Consider the following 25014-nt stretch of genomic DNA (forward strand, 5'->3'; position numbering starts at 1 on the left):
GATGCAAATGTCGATATGGAAAACTGAATGCAAACTTGATGGAAAGCTGATTTACAATTCCACCAGGCATAAAATAAAAGTAGAAAAATCATCATTAAACCTAGCCCAATTAGTCTATCAACACAGTGTTAATTGTTTACTGTAAATCGCCGACAGCTACTCTATATAAATATTCATCAATATAAAATATGTATAAAATGTATTAATATCACGGTTATTTATGGAGAAAGTATGCAAAATCTGAATTGATGGAGTAGGAGTGTGCATGAGCAGTGGCCGAGGGGGCGACGTGAGAAGGTGTGGTGGGAAAAGTGAATTTGCTGATCATCTCAGCTCCAGCGAGTCTTGTCTGCTGCTGCCTCGCCAATATTCCACTCGATTCCTGGGTGAGTGAGTGAGTGTGCTGAGAATATTGCTACCAGAGCCACAGTCAGTCGGACTCTGTGCCCTATTCTATTCTATCATTTTTCCAATTGACCCAACTACAATTAGACTTTACAGTTGAAATAAATCCGCACCGGTTTTAATTAGGAGACGCATTATCGAATTAGCCTGTTTGGTTGGTGGTCTGGGTGGATCAATTCGAGGTCCTCCTCCAACCAAGCCAGCAGGTTTGTAGGATAAATTTTGTATAAAAACGTCATATTACGACGTCTAGGAAAAGGAAATCAAAAACTTTTCTAAATAACTGGTAATTATTTTAGCGTATTATTTTTATTGTCGTGAATGCCTTGAGCTACTATCTACCTCTTTCTTTTTCATCAGATTAAAGGAATCGGATTAGTGAAGTTGTATATAAAACGCCGATGCCTGACCCGACCGGTTGCTCGCTTACTGATTGATTGTTTTGAGAATCATGATGACGGAGGAACTCCGGAATGATGGGACTAATGTTGACCTGCCCATCGAGGAGGCCGGTGGAGGTAATACGATTGTTGGAATTGCGTACCATGAAAATCTGAACGTCATTCTTGTTGGGACGGGAGATGGGAAGTTCTACGTTGTTGACCCTACTCTCCGGGACGTCCTCTACTCTACGACCACCCGTGAGCACCACTTTTCACTTTTTCTTTTGTTTGGGGGATTATGAACCTAAAAGATTAACAGAGGAAGGGTTATGCAAAATATTCTTGTAACTTGTATGGTTGGCTGTTTGCAGGTGACCAGCCCATCACATCAGCTGGCACATCACCACCCACTAGACGTGATTGGAGTTTTGGTATTGGTCTTGATAAAGTAATCGTGGTGGAAGAGAACTTTGTGGGGATTCGCAGCGAGTATAATGGAATTCTCCTCCTGGGTTCGGTCCTCCAGGGACAAGTCAAATCTTCAAAGGACATTGTCCAGATTGAGCTCAACAAGTCAGAGGTGAATAACAAAATACGCAATACATTGATGTTACATAATACACGTACAAGTGATGGAGGATATAGTTTCGTAAAGAGTATTGTTAGTATTAACATTGTTTGCATCACAGGCGGAAAGTTTGTCCCATTCACTCTCAGCATTGGAGACAAACGACGCAGAAATATCTTCTGTACATAACCAGTTAAAGTCATTAATGAGTAAAGAAGTGGAGACAGGGTCGCCATTGTTGTGTGGAAAGATGGAAAAGGTACGCACTTTGTTATTTTTGTCAATGTCGTACTATCAATCACTGTTATTAAGTGAACGTGTGGAGTGAACATAATAATTTTGACACCAAGTAAGTCTGTCTATTATTCTCTGTATTTCAATTTTAGTGGAACACAGTCAAGTTGCAGTTGCCCCATTATCTAATCAAGAACTGCGTCCAATCGCTGGTTACCGACCTGGTTAAGAAAAATCACTACATCCCCCAACTTTCTATCGCATCATCCATCCTAGAGAGGCTCAACATGCTCATGCTGCATTCAGGCTTGAAAGATGTCCAATCAGCACTCGAGGTTCCTCCGCTTGATAAGACGCAAATGTTCTCTGAATCTGCCAGACTGGATACTTTCCACAGTTGGCCTCATAGTGACTACAAGTAAGGATGAGATGCTATGTAGATTAAATTATTGTTTTAAAGCAGCCAGTACTAGAACTTGTTTTGTTTTTTATTCTCTTATCGTAGGTGGGCTCTCCCAGATAAAATGGCCCAAGCTGGATTTTACCATCATCCCAGTGCAAACGGGGATGACAGGGCACTGTGCTTCTCTTGCAATGTATGTCTGGTTAGTTGGGAACCTACTGATGAACCATGGTGAGTTTGTCAGAGACAGACTAGTATTCTTGTATCATTATTTATATTCTGTTTACGGCAAATAGTCAGTCCTATTGGTATATTATTTTTATTTTGTTATGTTTTCAGGTCTGAACATGAGCGTCATTCTCCATTTTGTCCTTTTGTTCGTGGTGAACATACTCATAACGTTCCTCTCAGTCTTTCCTTTGCTACTGCACCCGCTTCAAGAATTTGCAGGAATGGGATGGGCGCTCCTATCCTAGGAAAATCATCATGTCCAGCCGGCGTAGTTATTGGCTATGATCAAGGACTTGTGGTCGTGTGGGAAATTGTCAAGCAAGCAAAGGTATGATCATCAGATATGATCTCATCATCAATGACTCGCTTTCCATTATTTTGTGGTGATGAATTTGTAAATTAACATGTTTTCTGCTGGTATTTTTTTTAGGAATTGGTGCAAATTGAAGTGACTGCTAAAGCGATTGCACAAGCAAGTCAGCTCAAGGACTTTTCTAGTTATTGCGACGTAGCCCTCAAACCAAAGGAGGCTTGGGTGATGGACACTTCAGAAACGTTGGGAAGTGACGTTTCTCACATTGCCAAAGGTATATCTTGCATTATTAAATTTATTGGATTATTATTAAACTTTCGTAATAATTTTTTTTGCGTATAGTACTTAAACTTTTTAAATTTAAAATGTAATCTTTTCAACTTCAGAGTCCCTCGAAAACAATGTAACGAGTAGAGAGAAAGTCATTCTACATTCTGTGGCCCTCTTGGGATGTCCATCCACAAATGCTGAGAACAAATCTGCAGAAAACAAGCCCGTCCCTCCATCCCTTGTCGTGGGTGGTATCATCCTCCGTTCAAGTCAAGCATCGCCATTCATTGTGGTGTATGATCTCGGTGTCAATGCAGCTCACTTGAGTGTCAATGAAGATTCTGGAACAAAACCTAGTGACGATTTTTACACGAGCTCAGGAAGTACAGGTATGTTATCAAGTTTGAAGTAGCATATCATCATTGACTTGTTGAATATGCATTTGGTCACAAATCAAAAACTTAGTTTTGCATTCGGGTACATCTCGAAATCGCGTGCATAGCATTTGGACACAGGGCCAATGTTATGGCATTCAATGCAAGCAAAGCTCAAGTTTCAAGTTTTTAATTTGTGGCCAAATGCATAATATGCATTTGGATATGCTTATGCAAATCATATGCTTAAGCAAATGCATATGCATATGCTTTATTGAACATTATTCAATAAAGATACGTAGGTAGTAGATATGCATGCGAAACCACTAACGTATAGCTGAGCCATCTTATCTTAATTTGATGATACACAATATTTAGGAACGAAGCAGGAATCCCAAGCATTTGACGACGATGCTTTCACCTCATACATTTCAGAGGCAGAGCTCATGTCAGACTCAGTAAGTATTTTCTCTGACCTCAACATGTCCGATTCGCATGGATCCTGTCCTGGTGCGTTTCTCGAGTTTCCTGTCGTGATGGGAGCCGCTGAAGTCCCACCCTCACCCACTTCCCAACAGACAATCAGTCAGCCTCCGATCGCGTCCTCAATTCCTGGATTTCTTCAAAAGAAAAAGAGTGCTGCCAAGAAGATTAGTGCAGCGGCGACGGGCCTCCCTCCTCCCTCCACCACCGTCGTTACTAAACAAGATAAAAAGAACCCAACGACCGTGCTCATCCTTCAATCTGTCCCGTTACCTGGTCCAGAAGGGGCTTGGAAACACGTTGTCATCCAAAAATTGCTTCCCACTCCAGACGGAGCCCAACTTATTGTGATACTTGGAGAAGGGACCATGCCAGTCTCTGGAGACAAGAAGCAAGCTTCAAGATCGGAGCAACAACAAGAACAAGCTGTCGGTGCAATCATTTCTTACAAAATTTATGCAGATATTACTTCCGTACGAGTATCCAATGATAATTCCTGCATTCGAAAACTCACATCGAGGGAAGAGTTGGTGGTCGGAACATGTTTTGTGCCCCCTGATAATACCCACTCCTTACTCGGCACGGCACTCAAAAGTGGTGAAGTATGGCTCTTGAAAACTCTAGATCTCAGCGTGGTCAGTGTGATAAAACGACCCGGAAGTGAGCTTCGTGTCACCGCCATTTCATATGTTTCAAGTAAGTGACCTGGTTTTATTTTATTTTTTCATATTATGCTTCTTTATCCATAAATGTCATTTTAATAATTAAAAATAAATCAATGCATGTTGTGCTCTAGGTTTGGAACGGCTTTGTTGTGGCACATCTTCTGGAACTTTGGAGTTTTACCCAGTCAACATCCCTTCCGACGAAGCTGAAGGTGTGGATGTTCTAGATGATGAGGACGTCAAATTAGGGGGACTAGGAGGTACCAGCACGACCTCCTCATCCATCCCTTCGGCTCCAACCTCAGGGGGCACTTCTACCAACGCCCAACAGGCCAACAAGTCATCCTCGGACCTGCCGCAGCTCGCCCTCATCTTGGATGATCCAACTCTACTCGTGAACCAGGCTCTCAACGTTTCCTCTCTCAAGTCACTCCTCAACCTCACAAACTTTGAAAATATCAAGCCGTCCTTCAGCGCAAACGTTTCCTCCTGTTGGCAAAAGGTTATTCAAGCCCAGAAAGAAAGAAAGCATCCCCAACATTTACAACACAACGAGAATGAGTTTAATGGAAGCACATTGACTTGGAAGTTGCAAAGAAACAAGTGAGTAGATAGCCCTGTAGAGATTGGTGAATTTCTTACCTTTAAGATCGTGTTTTCAATTTGTACACCTTTTAATTTCAGGATTTCAAGGAAAGAACACATTTTTGAAATTACCCTACCAAAGTCTACTCGAGTGGGACACTTGGACCTCAAATTCCTACTCCAACCTGGATGCGTGGCAGCCTATCTTCCATCCATCGAAATCACGTTGTATCGCGCTGTTCAGACCAAATCCAGCTCGTTGAAGGATTTGCCTGATATTGAGAAAAGGATTGATTTCGGGAGTCAGCCCAATACAAAAAGCAACAAAAGTCCGACAAATGAGTTTCTTACTTCTATCCATGCCGAGTTGGTCTGTGGTCCGTTGGACTTGGGGTCATATGTTGATCTCTCTGCCACTGGTGGAACCGTGGTAATGACCAGTCCTTCCATGATTCTGAGAAGAGGCCGCAACTTTTATCTCCACATTCGGGCCAAGAATTTAGGCAAATTAGAAGATTCCTCATCAGTGTTGACTTCTACAAATCCTCCCTCTGTAACCCCAAACTACAACATTTCTGACGCAGCCACCTCCACACGGAAAAAAATTAATCAAGGTCTGGCTGCTGTGCTGGCTAGTCATCAGGAAAAAATTGCCATGCAAAAGGCCAAGTTTCAAGGGATCAAGACGGCCCTGAAAGGAGGATGGGGAAAAGAAACAGTTATGGATATGTCTGACATTCTACCCTCATTCCACCCACATTTTGGTGCTGGACCCAACATGATGTCATCCAGCATAATTGGTCCTCATAAACCTAGCTCCTGTCCAGGAGGCGGGGATTCTTCTTCCGGCGGCGGTGGTGGAGTGATTGGAAATCCTGAGGACAAACGAAGAGATTACACGGGTTGCGATTGGATCAATGAAATCTCCATTACAATTCGACAAGTGAAACCCACGTCACATCGCAATGAAGAGTAAGGCTATTATTATTCTTAAGGACATGTTTTCTTGGTTTGGTTTAATTAATTAATCTTTTTCTAGTTATGAACGGAAAGCTTTGCTCATGTCAGAGCCTGTATTTCTCAATCTATTAAGAATTGCGGTTCTTGAGTCGGACGACAGTTGCTACGCCTCGCAGTCGGCAGCCTTAGACTTACTCGTTTGGATTGCTGCTGTGAATCTCTGTGGCCCTCCAGTCGGATCCATGGCCTACCAGATCAAATTCATCAGAGCTGTGCAAGACAAGCTGGAAGCGTTAGTCATGCAAGGGATTCTCATGGCTGATCGCTCAACCGCTCACAAATGTGCCAAACTGCTCGTCCTTTGCATAGAGTGAGTATTTAGGGAGACTTTGCTTTCTTTTTAGCATTTTTTTTGCACGTGGCTGCATTCTTAATTAATAAATGAGTAAACGTGGTTGACTAATTCAAATTGTTATTATTCACAGAGCGTCCGAGAACTTCCACAGCAGCGAAGAAGTGAACTTTTCAAAATCTCTCCTACATGGACTTTTAAACCTTCTCCAGTATATCGTCTCCTGCTACTCTGCGGGCTCCTTGCAATGGTACTTTCTCCTCCTGAACAGAGTGAGGGGCGAAAATCTAGGACTTGCGAGCGACTCACTTCTAGGAATTTTGAAAGACGTGTCGGCAGAGCTCAAAAAGAGAACGGATCCACTCCATTCCTTACTTAGGACAAGGTACTACCACTATACCTACTATAACTAATAGAACGGCGCTACTCCAGACACTGCTGTGGAGTTTTTTTAAACCTCAATATGTTTGTCTGGTGGAACAGATTTGGACTATATGGAACGCCGTTCGAGTCGGAACTATTTGAATTGGAAATTCCGCCCGTTACCAAATCGTACTCTCATCCCCTCACGTATGCTGGTTTGTACGGAGCTGAAGTTTTGCAAAATGCAGTGGGTTCCGGAACATTTCATCTTTGGGGACTCAAGGACGTTGATTTTCGAGACCTTTTAGTGGGCAATCCGCTTAATGTCAAGTGGGGAAAGATGGGCTCACTATCGCCAAAACAGCAAATCCAAGGACTGCTAGAAGTTGAACCCCTTCATTTCACATGTCACGCAGCCTCGGATGGAACTCGCATTGAAAAAATTGATTTAGGTGATTGATTAATGATAATTTGCCGAATTAAATCATGCTCTAAAGGCGAGATAAGATTTTAAAGTGGTGTATATTCCTCCTGATTATCCTTGTGAATTGGCAGGAATCACGTCTTCCTCGTTTTCTACCGTTCCCCTCCCCTCACCGTACGAGCCATTTACCAACCTCCAAACTGGGGAAGGGTCCAAAAAATCTGAACTCCAGCCCGATAAAATGGAACACATGATGATGTTGCAGGTTAGATTTTATCATATTCTGCTTATTAAAAAACTATAATAATGCAAATATGTATTAAAATCCTTAACCTTGCAGAAGGCTCTCAAAATGGACGGCTCTGACGTCATGTTTGATTATATTGACAATCTCAAGTTTATGGAGAATTCCGCTTACGGTGGGACCATGGTGGAGCTACCCTACTCTAACAATCCCGACCTGCTCGCCGCCCTGTCCCATCACGCAGGTCATCTACCCGGAAATGTGCTCACGATGGTGATGAAGCCCGGTGGAGGAGTGACACACCAGAGCAGTAGCTCTGGTGGCAGCGGCGGTGGTAAAATTACATCTATCTACTCGCCAATATTTCAATCGGTTGGGATGCCCACGCTCTCACATTACACGTCATCATCTCACATGGGTAAGTTCCTTTCTATAAGAGTAGCATGATTCGTATTACAGTCCTATTTTGTACTTTAAATAACTAATCCAGCTCAAATTGGTTTTGCAGCTGGACCCCCTCACGCCATGCTTCCTGCATCACAACCATTTCCACTGCCCCCACCACCCCCACCTGGCCCATCAAAATCATTATCTGCTGGTGCCCTTAGTAGCAGTGGTGCCATTTCCTCCAGTGTTACCACTGCCTCTGCTACAACGACGACGACGGTTGCAGCAGCGATAGCTTCTGCGCCCATCTCCTCATCTTCGAAACAATCCATACCAGTTTCAGCAGCCACAGCAGCAATAGCGTCAACTAGCTCATCTTCACTTCCGCAACAAAATTCACCCGATAATGACGGGCTGCGCCTTCTTCTCACCCCTTGGCAGCAAATGATGTATGTCCCTCCGCAACAGGCCATCGTGATAGACCGCATGCATTCAGGAGCTAGAAGATTCGTCGTGTTGGACTTTGGAGCCCCCGTACTTCTCACGGATATGATAATTCCGTCCTGCAGTTCCCTCGTTTCTCTATCGATCGATATTTGGCTCCAACGTGAAGATACTGACGGGCAGCGGTTGGTCGTGGCGTCGGACATTGGACTAAGAACTTTGGTTGTGAGCGACCTTCAACCAGCCGCAATTTGTCGATATTTAAAGGTATGAGTTATTCGGTATGCAAATGTCGACTAGATTTACGATAATATATATTGTCATTTTATTGACAGATTACTGTGATTGGCCGGTATGGAATGGGGACAACAAAGTGTCGGATCCCATTGGGTCTCTTTTACGGCCACACGACCCTTTTACCCAACGATATACCGGGAGGACTAGCTCATGGACCCACGCCCCCAGAGGTGGCCATCCTGACTCCAGTCAACGTGCAAACCCATCTCTCAGTCTTGTCCTACCTCTTGGAGGACATTGGGTGTCGCTACCAGCTGGCCTGTGCTAAACTGAGAAGACTCTTGGAACCCCTGCTCAAGCCGGAAATATCCTCCATCGACCACATCTCCTACTACTTACCCAAAGGGAAAGAGAGGAACAAATTGGGACTGAATAACTGTACGGATCAAACTATTCTAGCAGCATATCAGGTAAATACATTTACCATGCACATATGTGCATGTATTTACGCACATGTAAATGATAGCACTTGTGGATTCTTCAATAATTACTATTCGATTAATCAGAGTCAAACTGATTCATCTCAGTATTAATTAATTAAATGTCATCCCACAGGAATGCATAACGCTTCAGCAACAACTGAACGTGGCCAAGAATGTTGTAAGACGGTTGCAAAAGTCACTCGCACCTTACTCGCCAGCCTCCCTCAAAGTTTTCGAAGCTCTGTCGGAAATATCGACGGACAAGGCTCATCTTCTCTCAGAATTTCTCATTGAAACCCTACTCGGAATTAGCTTTCTGGCTTCAAATGCCCCCCTCGGACCCAATGTAAGCCTTTTGCTTACTATATAATACTTACGTATGTATGTAAACTTTTATTCAACTGTCAACAAAAATCAGCTAATACAAACTGATTTCCAATTCATGTCAGAAATGCTGTAATTTAAAAGCCACCAATCTATAAAATTATCAACTAGCTTAATTAAATAATTAACAATATATGTAACAATTCTTATTTCTTGCTCGAAGCAATTCCTTATAGTGCTGGATAAATTTAGCAAAAGATTGCTCTTTCAGTTGCGTGGGAGAGAATTCCATATTTTAATATTCACAATATAAGTCTGGTGTTCATAATTATTTACACTTGTGGAAATTAAACATGCTTTTGTATTTCTCTTGATGAACAGTTGATGCCCTACTCGATGTACTCGCACATGAACCAAGAAGTTTGTGAAGCCTTATTTCAAAATATTTGCGTTCTGGAGAACGGTCAGTGTCAGTTGTCAACGTGCATGTTGATGCTTCGCGTATGCGGATTTCAGTCCTGGTGGGGCAAGTTTCTCGCCTCCACGCTCAAATCCCTCTTCTCTTCAGGAACCAATTGTCTCTTCCCTCAGGACAGGTAAAAGGATACTGATGTCTTGACTAGTCCATGTATATGTTATGTAGTATGTAGGCAGTCTTGGACATTTACTTATCTTGTGTTTATTACACTTCCACTCGCAGGGTGTTTATACTTCTCGTATATCTGGGACAAAAGTCGTTGCTCAGTTGGCAGAATTCCCATGTTTTGGAAAGTGCTCTTGAACTTTTGGTCGACGTTCTTTCTCCAGTTGAGAACACGAAAGGATTTTTGAGTTCCAAGCTTGACATGACGCTTCTAGGTTGGATCGTTATGTACCTTTGTCTCTGTTTGGACGGGGTCAACTGTACCCTGGCCACTGACGGGTTAAACTCTACAGGTGGAAAGAAGGAGAAGGATGGGAAAGACGGTGAGTTGTCATTTTATAAATATATTTAATAATCAGTCCTTTAATTAATCAAGTGTTTACTGATTTGTGTATTTTTCATTTTTTTAAACTAAAGTTAACTGTGTTTCTTCTCGATGGGACTGGAGGTAAGATTAACGAAAATGTCAGGTTATGTTTCTTGCACTATTTTACCAATGTGCGATATTGGTATTTGTGACTGATGTCTCATGGTCTATACCTTATACTTATGGATTGTTAAATCCTCTCAGAATTTCGTCGCGATGGGACTTTATCCAAGGAGAAAGTGCTCTTTACCGAAGGATTGCGGGGTCCAATAAGCCACAAGAATACAGCGGATTTCGGAGACGAATTCAAAAGAAAATGTTGGCCACGAAGCAAAAATTGGAAGAACTTGACACTGTGGCCACGGGTTTGAGCCACGTCAGTCAGGTATACACGGTGTGTTGCCCAGATTATTTATTTAAATTTACTCTTCTGCCTATTTCGGTTTGGACTTTAGTTTATGCAGTCATTTATAATTATATGCTTATAGTATGATTGTTTTTGCATTTGTTCAGCAACCGCCCGTTGGTCTTGGGATGCAGCTTTCTGCTCTGGGAAATAAAATTGAAGCCATTAAACAGAAACAAGCCTCGATAGGAAAGAATATAAAACTCCAGTCTTCCAAACACTTTGTAAGTCCTACACGTCGTCAGATACGGTAAACTATTAATTTCAAGTCGATAGGACGAGTTTAATGAGATTTATCGTGCGATGGACATGAATGGCTTCATAAGTCATGACTCGGGCTAAAAACAGAAGTAAATTTACATATTCCAGAAAAATTATGAACTACGGTTCGTTTATTTACGATACGATCCTCGACGTCACCAATGATATTAGAAATGAGCGTGATGACGTCGAGGATCCTATCGTAAAAAAGGAGTATACTTGTATACTAATAAATAACATTAATTTAGTTGGCACACAAATCAACCAATCCATTTGGGTTTTTTATCTAATGCGGATTCATTCCAATTTTACTTAAAAAACCCACATCTATATGCAACAGATGCTTTCTAAATAATAACATTGTGCTATTACAGAAAGACTTGTTGCAAATGCGACGGTCTGAAATGATGTTGAAACGAAGTTCTGGTCATCAAAAGGATGGGAAAGATGAGAACAATCCATCTTCAGACGTTGAGATTAATCTTAATCTAGACCCAAAGTTGTGCCTTCAAGTAGCCAAAAATTTGGGGCTGTTGCTTCTCCGTATGGATTCCACATGCCATTCCGACGTATTTCTCATCACATGTAAATCTCTTGCCCGCATCGCTACCGCCTGCCGGCCTGCAATTTCCATCGGCTCCATCTTCAACAGTGAAGGACTCATTAATCTCATCCTGAACGCGGTCGGATCGGACTTTATTCGACAGAAGAATTGGAGCTCGTCCTGGGTTTCACATGCTGGTAAGCGTCTAAATAAATATGTACAAATACATTTATTATAGTGTGGCATTCAATAATTGACATTAAAGCTACATATGGTAGTATCAATTCTATACAATGTGCTCCGTGTTTTGTATTAGTGATGTGCCTCATTCAAGATATTTTGGAAGGAGAGAAACTGTTCCCTTCAAAAAATGGTTCAAAATTAAGAGAGACAGAGACTGCCAACCTGTATGCTGAAGACATTATGTCTGGCGTAGACGAGAGTAGTAGTTCCACCACTCCGCCCGACACCATCTCTGGAACTGTCGCAGAAGACATATTGATGGATGAGGTGGATGCAGAACAAGAGCAGGGTAACAAAAAAACACCATTGATGATAATGATGATTTGGTAATAAATAAATCTTAATAATTGGCAGCAAATGACCCTGTGGCAATGGACGTGTGTTCCTCTGGCGAATCTGATGACAGTGAGATAGACGAGCTAAGTGTTCATTTCTGTGTCCCTGGATCCAACGAATTGACGAGCAAGCCAATGCCTTTGCCAAAGAAAAATAACTCGAGCTCCTCGTCGGCTAAGAGACTCGCCCCATGTGCCACAAGCGTATCTACTGCACTGGACGCCAGGTGCTTTTTTTTAATTATATATATATAGTAATAAGTCAAAAATATTGACGTCATTGAGTTCTGGATGAAATTTCCTTCCAAAATGATGCTCAATATGACCAAAAAAAGTAATACTAATAATAATATCCTACATAATCTTTCTGGGTTTATATCAACAACATTTTATTAGTATAACAAAAACCGGAAAAAACATCAGTTTACTAAGTACTCTTAAATCCAATTAATTACAACCTTCTCATAAACTTTCGTGTGAACATCCGCCTTCTTCATTTTATCAATATCTAAAATCTGTCTCTCTTTCTCCCCAACCCCAACAGTCTTATAAATAGGCACCATATACTTAACATTCGTGGGTGACAACAATGTTACGAAACAGTTTTAAATTTATCTTTCTTTACAACAATCTCTTTACCTGTCATCATCACAACCAAATCATGAAATATAGCACCGTCCCAACCACTATCATAATGAGTGAACTTCTCCGCGAGATTGTAAACATTGTTCCCGTTAACCGACTTCATCTCCAACATTTGAGCAACGACAACACTTTGGTGTCCCAAGGTCTCAACTTCCTTCGCGTTTTGTAACATTTCTTCTGTTGTGGACGTGGTGTAGTTGGATTGAAACACTTGATGAATGTTCTTGGGATCGACCCCCTGCATCGTTGTTATTTGGGTTGCATGACCTCGTGCTCCTTTAATAACTGATGTACGGAAAACTGCGTGATCCTCTCCAAAGCGATAACCACCCTCATTGTTGTCACCCACGTATACAAATGGAAGAGTGTTGCTGAAATTGGTGGGACGATAGGGAGATTGTGCGAAATTAAGTGAGTTGTCGTCGTCTCCAATTCCAAACCACATGTCGTTTAATTCCAAACCTTTCTTGACCTCAGCTAAGTTCCCTTCGTTTGTGGTGATGTCGGAGTTTATGAAATGAATTTGTTCCATTGGTTCTGTAGTGACAGAGTTGTGTAGTGACACCATGAGAGACATTTGAATCTAGGGGGAGGGGTAGACAAAATGTTATATTTATATTAATAATTGAAATGATTTTTTTTACCTAATGCCACATACCTCTAAACTTTGAAACATTTTTACACTCTCCTCGGGTAGATATTCCCAACGCTTCTCGATTACAAACCATGCTGTTGGTGAATTGGCGATATATTTACTAATACTCGTCCGGTCGTAGCTTGATCCCCCCAAAGTAGCATTGATGTTGAGATCATTAAATTTAGTCTTCCTTGCTTGTGGATGAACAATTGCAATATTAATTTTTTCTAAATCTGCTACGTCCCTAATCAGAAGAATCTCCCTCTTCACAATTGCATGCTTGCGACAGAACTCACCCAGCTAGTAATATTATAATAATTAGGCATTTAACAAAAATGATGGATATCAATATGTTTAAATCAAATTACAATTCTTTTATCACCGCAATTTTCTGATTTGCATTTGGAACCTGAGCCCTCGTTCCAGTTAAATTTGTCCCCCACCTTCCTGACTTTGTAGAATAATCTCCCCCCATCAAACTTTACCCCCACTGGTTGATTTTCATGGATGATTGTGATACCGGGAGGACAAGCAGCTTTCCAAGCGTCGCTCTTCTCATACTTTTTGAAATGTGCATTCCAAACCGCCATGAGATCCTTATATTGTGAGGTTGACTCCATCGTGTCGAAGTTGAACTCTACGAAGGGATGTTTCACTTGAAGATGGTGAAAAATCTCCATCCGAACTGTGAAGAGAGGAGATTCTGTCTTTCTGCTCGGCATGAGGAAAGTACTAGATGACGAGGGGGTGGGTGGACCTACAAGAAATTATTACTGTATAATTAATTGGTTTTATTGCATAATCAGACGCGGATGAGGAAAATAACCATTACCCTCACTGTACAAATTCTCAAATTCTTCTTGAGAGTTGAGGAATCCGACCTCATTGTCCTCACTCAATGTGAGCCTGTTCTTCCAGTCGACGGAAGTATCTCTTATTGGGGGTACAGCCTTAATTTTGACAGAACTCTTCTTTTTCTTCTCGGGGGGTTGTTCAGCGGGTGAAGGGGGAGGAGTGTCCATTCCGGAAGAAATAGTGGAGGTGGAGGTTGACAGAGTGGGGGTGGCACTTAGCCGCTTGACGAAACGATCCATGTTTCAAAAAAATGTCTCTCTTAGTCAGAGAAAAATAAAAACAAGTGATGAGGAAGAAGGAGAGAAGATGAAAATGTGGAGTTTGAATGAAGTGGGAGAAAAAGTAGAAAGGACCAAGTTGCCCCTTGATTAACATTAATAAGGAAAATGCAACAGTCGGCGAGATATTTATTCATTCTTTTATTGTTTCAAGACTTGAGAACGGGGTGGAGAGCACGACGGAGATTAGACTACGAATGATGGCTGTCGTGGATTCCGAAGTGTTGAGCCAGTCACTGAAAGCTGCGATCGAGGTGCCGAGTGAAGTGCTCAAGAATGCAAACGCCACTGCTGACACGCCGGAACCGCCCGCCTATGTCCTGCCTCCTCCCCCAATCCAGTCCAGTCACCTCTTGTCCGAGTGTTTTGAAAAGATTTTTCAAATGATGGCTTCCGAAAATTGTTCCATTAGCATTGAGAAAGTTCTCCAGTTGTGGATCAGTATTAACGTCGAACTGGGCGGCATGATGGGCGACAGCCACGAAGTGAAACCCGTGGTCCCCCTTTCTTCAGCCTCAGTCTCCTCCCTCATGATGGCCTTTACAAAGTGAGTTGCATGTCACCCACCATTTTCGGATTTATGTAGTACCACTCATGTAATGTAATATAAACAAGTTTGATGATACCTACTTTCTGACTTGTAGGAACTCGGGGATTGGGGTTCAAGAGTGGGGCCTTGCTTTCCAGTGTTTAGGACTAGTTTCTAATCAATTGAGCCTCAACTCGACTGATGGCATGTGGCTGTACATCATGAGCGACAAGTGTTTCCCGGAAATGATTCTTCGCTTCATTTCTGGTACTGGGATGCACCTGCAGAAAAACCACATTGTTTCTGTAAGACTACACCACTTCTTCCTATTCCTCTTTAAATTATACTAAGACGTTTGAGTTGAAATATGGACCTTTATTGATGTGTTGTTTTTAGGCCGGCCCAACCGTTTGTCAACATTTTTACAATTTCCTCCTCCGTCTTCGCCACTTGAGTGCGGACACGCCTTGGACTCCATGTCTAAAGGAAATCCTGCTTCGCGTGCTTAGTCTCTTTCTCTCTGGTCCATTTGTTACCACAGACTTCCCCATCGATGCGTTCAACAAGTTCTTGGATCGCCTTACCTGTCCCGACCTTTCATACGTCAATCCTGCCACTATAATTAGTCTGATGCAGCAGTTGGGTATGTTATCAACAAGCAATAATCGTACATACTTTCCCCTCCAAACTACATATATATGAAGCTATTAAACGAGGATTTTCTTTGTTCCTTTTAGCTCAAATTCTTCATCAATATATTTTCTGTCCAAACAAGCTAAAAGTGAAACCGGGTGGTGAGATGAAATCTCTTCATTCCACGTGTTCCTCCACTAACAATGGAAATGGGGACACGAAGCCAGCCAAACCACAAACGTTCGACCATGTCATGTTTAGATTAATGTCCTTTATGGCATCCTTTGTGAGCCTTCCCTACAAAACTACATCAACGGTGAGAATTCCATGTGCTATAAGAAAAAACTATTAAATCTCTGACCAGCCCATAAATTTTATTATTATTATTATTATTTATTTTATGAGTTTTTGTTTGGTGGTTGCAGTCTGAGAAGACTGTACAAGAGTTTTTGAGTCAGATGTCAAAGTCGTTCCAGTTGACCGAGTATGAAAATGCCTTGGTACACTATGTGGCAAAATGTGGTGATAGTCAGCCAAAAACCATTGCAGATATTGGTGAGATATGTTAAACAAGATATTGTTACATTATTACCATTATTTTCATCTTGAGCGTTTGTTCTGTTTTTTTTTCGTTAACAAAAGTTCTTCAAATGGAGTCGACCATGATGCGTATAATGTCCGTACTTGCCAACCCCAACAACATCAACGTCCTTGTTAGTGGTGATTTAGTGAGTGCCTTCAACATCATGGAGACATCAGTCCCAGCCACCGTCGTCGATGCTGTGATCCATCTCTTTTGCAAGATACAAAACAGCGCTTCCCAGTCCAAATGGTTGATAGAGCCAATCTTTAGATTTTTAGCGAGTAAGTGTCGACGCCTCAATAATTTCGCCTCTCCCAAAAATGTCTTGTGCAAATCGTGTTTCAGTAAAAAGAAAACCCACAAATGTTGGCACTAATTTTATATTTATTCCTTAATCACTCACAGAAACCCCGTATGACGATTTTTGCTGTCCCTTTATCGTTTCGGAAACCTTTGTCTTGATGGTGCTAAAAGTGATTAGTCAGGAGGACAACCTCCGCCAGTTCACCGAGCTCAAATGTGTGGAAGCCATTTGTGACAAGTTTGTGGTGAGTGCGAGACGCTTCTTCAGCTCGTGTCCCACGTTCGTCTCCATCCTCACTCAGTACATTGGGCGGACTGACACAAACGCATTATTTGGCATCGGTTCCAAAAAGTTGAGCAATGAGCCGATCGAGATTCAAGAAGGACAAATTAACGTTGCTCCACTTGGTTCCATAACCTCGACAAACTTCTCTGCCCATCCGTCCGAAGTTCTCCTCCAGTCCACCCCTCCACACCGCAGGGCTCGAACCCCGGTTTGGTCCTACCACTTCTTCCCTGAAGAGACTTACCTCGAGGTTAGTGGTAGATATAAAAAATATCAGAAAATGAAATGAACGATATTAACTTTTCACGTTGCGAACGGTTAAAAATTTAAGAATTTCAATAACCACAATAAATGATGATTGATCATTCCAGATCGTGATATCTCTTCCCTGCGCCGTCCTACTTCGAGAAGTTCACATCATTCCGCACATGACTTCTCTCTCCAGTAAGTTTAGTCGACTGTCTTCATTTTGTCCCAATTTGCCCTCTATAATATTGTATTTTTTGTATTAATGTGTAGCATGTCCATCAGCCGTGATGGTAGAAGTGTCTCGAGATCAGAGCAACACAACCCTTCCCATGGGCCCCCCCGTTAATTGCAGTGGAATGTCCAACATTATCATCCAGCTGATTCAACCGGAAGTTGCCAAGACGGTGTTGCTCCGGCTCTTCAAACCCAAGGATTCCAGCAATCTCGGTCTTTCTCAGATACGACTATTGGGCTCGACCACATTTAGTGAGGCTGCTCTACAAGGCTTGTCAGCAGTGGACTGTGTTAAGAGTTTCGAGTCCAGGTAAGGAAGCTTGTGAAAAAGTTAATTTCTTCCGGGGAAGGATTGAGGAAGAAACAATGAAATGGAGGAAAATAACTCGTTTGAAACCGTGTATTCATGTTTTATCTTCAGTGCCCACTGGCTGTACATTCTCGACCGAGCCATCCAAGTCTCCGAGTCGGCTGGGATGTTGTGTCGCCGGATAATCGAGACGTCTGTCAACATTCCGGATGTTTTAGAGTCCTGCTACTCCATGCTCATAGCCCCCGTGTCGAATGGGAAAGCGCAAGACATTTATTTGCCGCACGTCGCTTCAGTATTATTTCAGTTTGGGAATCTCCGCTACGACGTAAGCAAGCAGTTGATGGACGCTCTCCTGGGCCCGGTGCAGATGGGCTTCACTCATGGTTAGCTTTGTTAAATTAACTTCAGTTTCGCATTCAGTGATGAAAATTAAAGAATAGTAGTAGTAGTAACATGTTGTTTCAATGTGTATTTTTTAGGAATGGTGGCCACGAATCCGGCGGCGGGAGGAGGTCTTTCTCAACTCAGTACTGTGGTGGAATTGTTGTTCAAATTGTGCTGTGACATTCCGCAGTGGGGTCTCAACAACTTGATGGCGATGGTAGCATGGTTGGAAACGTGTGCAGACAATTCGGTTGCGGTAAGTGACACAATCTCGTTCTAGGTTTAATATTTGCATAAGGTAAACCCAAAAAGTTGTACTCAATTTACTCCTTTCCTGGTTCATATGACGATACAGAATGTAAGCTGTTCCGTCGCTGCTCCAGCCTACTTCCAAGCCATCGCCTCTTCCATCTGGGAAATTGCTTCAATTGGAAAGACTGATCTCAGTGAGATTTGCACCGCAAAACTTCTCTGGTGAGTTATTTTCTGGCCTACTTTTATGTACGAACCTTTAAATAATTTGAAATTTTCCTCTGAACAATTTAGGAAACTGTACAAATGGTCACTAAAACTGGATGGGAAGTCGGAACTCAAGATTGCGTTGGACCACGTCATGTGCTCCATATGTTTCAGTAAGCCTTGGCTCTTTGTCTACCTCATGACCCGAATGCAAGGTGAGTATTCAAAAGGAATAGTTCATTTATTCTTATAAGTATAATATTCTTATAATACTTATAATCGTATTTTATCTTATTTTATCATATGACCCAAGTCTTGAAGCCGATGGACTGGACCGAAAAGAACCAACCCATTGAGGATCTCATTTACCAATGGTATGAAGAAGAAGCTGTCTGGGATCGACTCCAGCTGGAAGACCTTTCCACCATCCGATCCACACTGACCTGGAGCAAACTCATGACTTTGGGCAGAGCCAGCCAGTCCCCAATGGCATCACGACTCCTGCAAAAGTCGCAGTTTGTGGGACTCCTCAACACGGCCATTATGGACTTTTGGAGATATTTTAGTCAAAAATGGGCCAACCCACTGGAGGTACACTCAATAGGCATTATTAATATATTTTAGTTCACTTTAATAGTATATCTGCACTTATACTTTCTAAATTTATTGAACACAGTTTTTCGTATATATATCCCCCAGAAATGTTTTGATTGTGTTGTTTTTCAGATCCAAACTCATGTCATTTCCACCGAGTTTCTCATTTCGATTCTTGCCTTTTACGGCGAACTGTGTAAAATCAACGACTTGAAGAGTTGGTTTGGGGAAGAAGGGTCTGGTTTCTGGCTTCCCATCCTTAACTTACTGTCATCGCTGCCAGGTGCTCTCAAGGCTGCATTTTTCGGATCCAACATGTACGAGTTGGAAAGTGTAGTGATCCATTTTCTCTCCAAATGTTGCTGGTCACATCCCTCTAACCAAAAGATTATTGCAACTTGTTTGAGAGAAATCATCCTCACACAAAAGTCATCTTCGCATAGTGAGTTTCAGCGTACCATTTATTTTATTTTCAAAGTCCGTCTCAATCCGACCAATTGTTTTTGCTTGTTTGTTTGTAGAAGCTGTCTTTCTGCACTCCATGTCATCATTCTGTCGCCGCCTCTTAATTCAGCTCCTCCTGGAGAACGAAAAAGTTGTGGTTCATATCAAAAGCAGTTCCAAATATCCGCTCAAATCTCCTCAGACCTCCCTCCAACTCAAGGACAAACATCCATCCATGGGCGTCAACGGTGGGGATCGACTCTTTTACATGAGCACTCATTCAACGGCATATGAGCTTATAAGTATCATTGGTAAGTTGTCATCCACCACTTGTACAAATTAAGAAAATTTACTAATATTTTGGACACCGAACAGAACCGAACGGAGTGAAATTGGAAAAGTTAGCGGTTGCCGTGTCAGAGCCAAATAGGTTTCTAAGTCTGCTCAAGAAAGAACAAGGGTTGACAGAAGCTGGGTTGGAAATGATTGATCAAATGACGCTGGCCATGCAATCGGCGGCCCACGCCGTCAGAGATAAGCGATCGTCCTCCACGACGTCCAGTACTGCTTCTGCCGAGGCGAAACGCCCAATCAAGATGGCTTCGAAAAAGTTGAAACCTGAAGGTGCTCCAGACTGTAAGAGTAATGGGGATGGAGACAAGATGAGAGGTCCAACTCTGGTACGTCAAAATTATTAAATACACCCAGTTATTTAAATATTGAAAATTTTATACAATGCTTCAAATTCCCTTATTCTTGTTGTGTATAATAATATTATTACTCTTATTATTATTATTATGGTAATTAGATTTTGGAATTGGAAGAGTTCCCCGACGTCAAAATTCCAACAAACATGTCCATCGCGACACTAATGGCTGCCGTTCGTGCTCAGAAGCCGGACGCCTTTTTGGATAGCTTAGTATTCTTTATCCGATCAGACCTTGGATCTCCATTTATGAACAGATTTTCCACCACCTCCGGCGTCTCTCCATCCCCCTCGTCCTCTAGTGTCCCCGACTTGGTGGATCAACCAGAACAACAACAACTCTTTCCCGGAATTGGTGAAGTACAAAACTTGAAAGAGTCAGCGACCACGATCATCCCAGGAGTATTTCGCATACCGCCACTCCCGTCAACTGTGGAAGTGTTCAGTATGTTGGGTGGTCTAGGATTGCTGGCTAAGCATCTGCCTATCGTCTACCCCGAAACTTTGCGACAAATCGCGGTTGGGAGTAAGTTTACGGGAACTGTGGGCGTAGTGATGAACATGGACAAGGAAAGCCCTGTCATGATGAACGACAATGACTGGGTTAAAATTGAAGCTGCGGATGACTTTTATGACGAAATGTTAGACTCCATGGTCGCCTCAACCCCACTGGCCAAGAGGGCACCTGGGATTCGACAGATTAGCGTGACTCCAGGAATTCCACCCCACTCAATGGCAGCCTTCGGACTCTTTCTGAGCCTACCGAGGTTCTCAGAGATCCTTCTGGGCGAAAGAGTGGGAGCGCAGTGCATGCTTCGACTTGTAATGGGAGTAACGGACGATGCGGATGGAAGTGAGCCACTTTTGTTGTTGAGCAAAATATTATATGTATTTAAATAGCTTCCATCTGTACTATCATTAATTTTAAGACCTTTTGCTGGAGACCGATCGGGGCTGAAGCATGAAAATGTTAATGAAAAATTTAAAGTGTTTTATAAAATCACTTAAGGGGAGAGAAACAACTGCCAGTTGCAGAAAAAAATTTTAAAGAACTTTTTCGCCCCCAAAATACAAAAAAAGTGTTAAAAATGCCTTTTTTGGGGACAAAAAAATAATTTTTCGCGGTGAAACACATTGGACCGCATTCCCCATAATTATTTACATTTTTGACGTGAAAATCAAAATTTTGACAAAAATTGTTAAAATTAGTGGTTGACCTTCCCCATAAGTTGGATGGAGTAAAATATGTAGCACGCCGATGAGGCCGAAATGATAAGAAACTCGGGGCTTCCTCCACTCTCTTGTCTGGAGGCGAGGGGTTTCTACTCATCCGCACGCTACATATTTTACTCAATCCTACTTATGGAGAAGGTCAACCACTAATTTTAACAATTTTTGTCAAAATTTTGATTTTCACGTCAAAAATGTAAATAATTATGGGGAATGCGGTCCAATGTGTTTCACCGCGAAAAATTATTTTTTTGTCCCCAAAAAAGGCATTTTTAACACTTTTTTTGTATTTTGGGGGCGAAAAAGTTATTTAAAAAAATTTTCTGCAACTGGCAGTTGTTTCTCGCCCCTTAAGTGATTTTATAAAACACTTTAAATTTTTCATTAACATTTTCATGCTTCAGCCCCGATCGGTCTCCAACAAAAGGTCTTAAAACTAATGATAGTACTGATTGTGTTGGTTTCTATTTATGTTCTTTCAACTAGATGACATTTTTAATTCTGCCGTTGCCAAAACTCTGCCAACCTTGCCTTTCCAAGTTCTCCGTTGTTTATTGGACGCCCTTCCCATTCACTCAGAGGAGGGAAGGACTCTGCGACGAGTGATGGTGGACTTACATGCCACGCACTTCATTTTAGCTTGTCTAGCCATATTCACACATCAAAATTGTGACCCTGTCCTAGTCCCTGGCTTACAACATGAGGTAATTTTATCAATGTTGTGTAAATTAATTGTTAATGTAGTCCATTCATTTTGTTTTTACCATAATATGAAATACTTTACTCAATTTTGATGTATACATAGCTCGTCATCGCTGCTACAAAAGCGCAATCAGGGTACTCGGACGGCAATAACAAATCGACCACTGCTACGTCCAAGTCTGACGACAAGTCACACGTTTACTGGGCCAAGGGCACTGGGTTTGGAACAGGTTCTACGGCGCAAAGTTGGGATGTTGAGATGGCGATTCAGAAAAAGAAGAACGAGGAGGAGAACGTGACCTGTCTCCTTCACCTCATGTCCAGCTACATCAACCCCAAAATATCCAGAAACAACGTCGCCGCCGCCACCACCAACACCACGACGGCTGGTCCCTCTTCTTCAGTAGAACAGCAGTCGCAGACATCTCTTCCCTTACCCGACGTGGTCATTGATCTCTTGCGAAGCTCGTGCCTCTTCACGGCCATTGCTGGCTATCTGCGGAACGACTCTGTGTTGGATATGTCTCGACACGTCCCATTATACAAAGCTGTGCTAGAGTTTCTTCGTGCCCTGGTCTCCAGCCCCCAACTCCTCCCCCTACTTGCTCCATGGGAGAGAAAGTCCTCTTCTGGAAAGTCGGGTGCGGACGATCAATGCATTTCCAATCTGCTCAGCAAAATGAAAGATGTCGTAGACAACTACTCGAAAAGACTGACGTAAGAATAGAATAATTAATGAGTTTAATAGATAAAAATAATAATAATAATAATTAATTATTTCAAAAATATTTAATTCAAAAAGTAATACTCGAAACTGTAAGATCTCTATTTAATAATAATGTTTTTTTAGAAATAACCTAAAGGGGAAAGGAGGAAAGAACAAGTCGACAACAAAGTTACTGGAAGAATTGGACGACGAAGGTCTTGCCATCCTTATCCCAGATATTCAAATGACTGCGATACTTGTAGAGGTACAATCTTTCATATAATTGTAAAATATAGAATAATAATATGCATTTTCTACTATGTATCATGCCATGAATTTTCTGAATATCTTAGAAAGCGGTAAGCGAGTTGGTGCTTAAGCGTTGTCCAGAAGACATTGAAATGATGGATGATCCATCCTCCCTTGCAATTCCATCCACCAGAACTTTGGAGGAACGATATATTGATGAAATGAAAAAGTTGCAATTCGGTGAGTAACACAAGCACAATGAATTTAAATTGCAATTGGTTCAATTAAATTGTCTTTTACGATGATAACAATGGTTTACTTATTATTGCAGCCTTTTATGAAATTATTACTGACGACGAGGACGGTGGAGGAACTGGAGGAATTCGATTTTCAGTTCCTTACCATTATGAAAGCAACGTAAGGACAAACTGGGCTCGAAGCTCGGCTGCCAGACTTAAGCGTTTAGCCCAGGAAAGTGTGACGCTGTCGTCATCCCTCCCTATCGCTTACGGAAGTGCAATTTTTGTTCGAAGCGATAATGATCGGTTGGATGTCATGAAGGTACTTAGTTGCAGCTTAAGTAAATATTTTAAAAATTAATTTGTGCTGTGATTGTCTCTTTGTTTAATTCATAGGTGCTCATAACCGGCCCCTCTGGAACTCCATATGCTAACGGATGCTTTGAGTTTGACGTGTTTTTTCCCAATGACTACCCCCAGTCTCCCATGATGATTAATTTAGAAACGAACGGACGACAGCGAGTCCGTTTCAACCCAAACCTGTACACGGATGGGAAGGTTTGTCTCAGTATCCTCAACACGTGGCACGGCCGTCCCGAAGAAAAGTGGAACCCGCAAACATCTAGTCTCCTCCCCGTCTTGGTCGCTATTCAGTCTCTCATCTTGAACGCTGAGCCATACTTTAATGAGCCGGGATACGAAAAGAGTCGAAACGTTCGTACAGTATATAAATAGCATATTTTATGTTATTGGAGCATAATTAATTAGCATAACTTTTAACTGATTACAGACGGAACAGGGAGAAAGAAACAATCGTGAGTACAATGTTGGCATTCAAATCGCTACCGTGGAGTGGGCAATGCTCGACCAATTGAGACATCCATCCGCCTGCTTTAAAGATGTAAGTAGTAGCATTCCGTAGTATTCACAAACTAAGATACAGTTAATTATCCTGTCTTATTCTCTTGTCAATAAATGAGGACGTATCTAATAGTTTCTGCATTGTATGTCCTATGCTAACTAGGTGATCCAACGTCACTTTTGGATGAAGCGAGCCGAAATCATTGCCCAGTTGGATCAATGGATGGAAGAAGTATCCGTGACATGTCGCAGTGATAAGCGAGCTGGAAAGAGTGTGACTGGTTCTGCAGACCCTGTCACCGTTTATAAGGTAAGTATATATGTATATAAATCAATTTGTCCTAAATACTATTTGACTGGAAGCATAAAATCTAATGTTGTATCCTATTTTTTATTTGAAATTCTTGCAGAATAATTTCACCATGTTAAAGAAAGAATTTATGAACATGCAACCTCCACCAGGATTGGAGGACTTGGGTGACTTGTTTCCCGAAGGACTCCAAGCCCCGTCTTGTTCTTCCTCCGCATCCGCTCTCATCAGGTCGGCAAGTAACCCCACAGGGAATTCTGCTGCAGAACAACAATTACCGCCGCCCGCCACGCCAACAACTGCTCCTCCGCCCGAACCCGTGAAGTCAGCGGCGGATGAAGACGAGAAGATGAGCGTTGACGTTTAACAAAGTGTTAAATCTTATTTAATCTATTTGATTACGCAGCGTAATCATCATCTATTATAACTTATTTAATTAATTTATTACACACTATTTATACTCAAAGTATTACGCTAGTGTCCACTGCTGTTCTGAGAACTGAGCAGCTGCCTTACTAATAATTAATTCATTAATTTAGACTCGAATGAGTATGATTGAAGGAGACATGTTTATGATGTATTTAAATACTGGATGCTAATGAAGGAATAAAAGTTTGTGATACATATTTATCCAGATAAGTACTTTGTTTATGCA

The 25014-nt window shown here is 41.9% G+C and overlaps 2 protein-coding genes across 3 annotated transcripts; one reads left to right on the forward strand and one right to left on the reverse strand.

Annotated features, from left to right (window-relative positions):
• The first annotated feature begins 372 nt into the window (after positions 1–372).
• Positions 373–24985, forward strand: LOC110859326 (baculoviral IAP repeat-containing protein 6). Of its 2 annotated transcripts, none has more exons than XM_035859368.1 (55): positions 373–691; positions 766–1046; positions 1160–1368; positions 1478–1615; positions 1743–2008; positions 2096–2224; positions 2333–2552; positions 2655–2811; positions 2924–3196; positions 3560–4360; positions 4461–4932; positions 5014–5886; positions 5954–6244; positions 6360–6611; positions 6710–7041; positions 7145–7278; positions 7354–7675; positions 7766–8355; positions 8424–8795; positions 8941–9153; positions 9513–9727; positions 9832–10097; positions 10192–10222; positions 10346–10535; positions 10655–10771; positions 11183–11549; positions 11669–11884; positions 11950–12157; positions 14500–14892; positions 14990–15179; positions 15271–15517; positions 15612–15823; positions 15933–16062; positions 16150–16371; positions 16496–16929; positions 17051–17123; positions 17199–17472; positions 17584–17858; positions 17955–18115; positions 18215–18333; positions 18406–18533; positions 18632–18909; positions 19045–19354; positions 19434–19667; positions 19732–20036; positions 20165–20915; positions 21779–21996; positions 22098–22711; positions 22845–22965; positions 23054–23189; positions 23281–23510; positions 23585–23902; positions 23979–24089; positions 24213–24359; positions 24460–24985. In XM_035859368.1, the coding sequence occupies exons 2-55, from the start codon at positions 857–859 to the stop codon at positions 24724–24726; spliced, it is 14742 nt and encodes a 4913-aa protein (XP_035715261.1). In that variant the 5' UTR covers positions 373–691; positions 766–856; the 3' UTR covers positions 24727–24985. The 2 variants fall into 2 exon arrangements, with proteins under 2 accessions (XP_035715261.1, XP_021963946.1); XM_022108254.2 differs by having other exon boundaries at positions 10346–10526.
• On the reverse strand, positions 12283–14396 carry LOC110859327. Its single transcript, XM_022108255.2, has 4 exons — positions 14045–14396; positions 13581–13969; positions 13234–13512; positions 12283–13158 (listed from the first exon to the last, which is right to left on the reverse strand). Exons 1-4 carry the CDS (start codon positions 14304–14306, stop codon positions 12523–12525), a joined length of 1566 nt encoding a protein of 521 aa, XP_021963947.1. The 5' UTR covers positions 14307–14396; the 3' UTR covers positions 12283–12522.
• Positions 24986–25014: the final 29 nt, after the last annotated feature.

Source organism: Folsomia candida, unplaced genomic scaffold (genome assembly GCF_002217175.1).
Source record: "Folsomia candida strain VU population unplaced genomic scaffold, ASM221717v1 Fcan01_Sc025, whole genome shotgun sequence".
In the NCBI taxonomy this organism is placed as follows: domain Eukaryota; kingdom Metazoa; phylum Arthropoda; class Collembola; order Entomobryomorpha; family Isotomidae; genus Folsomia; species Folsomia candida.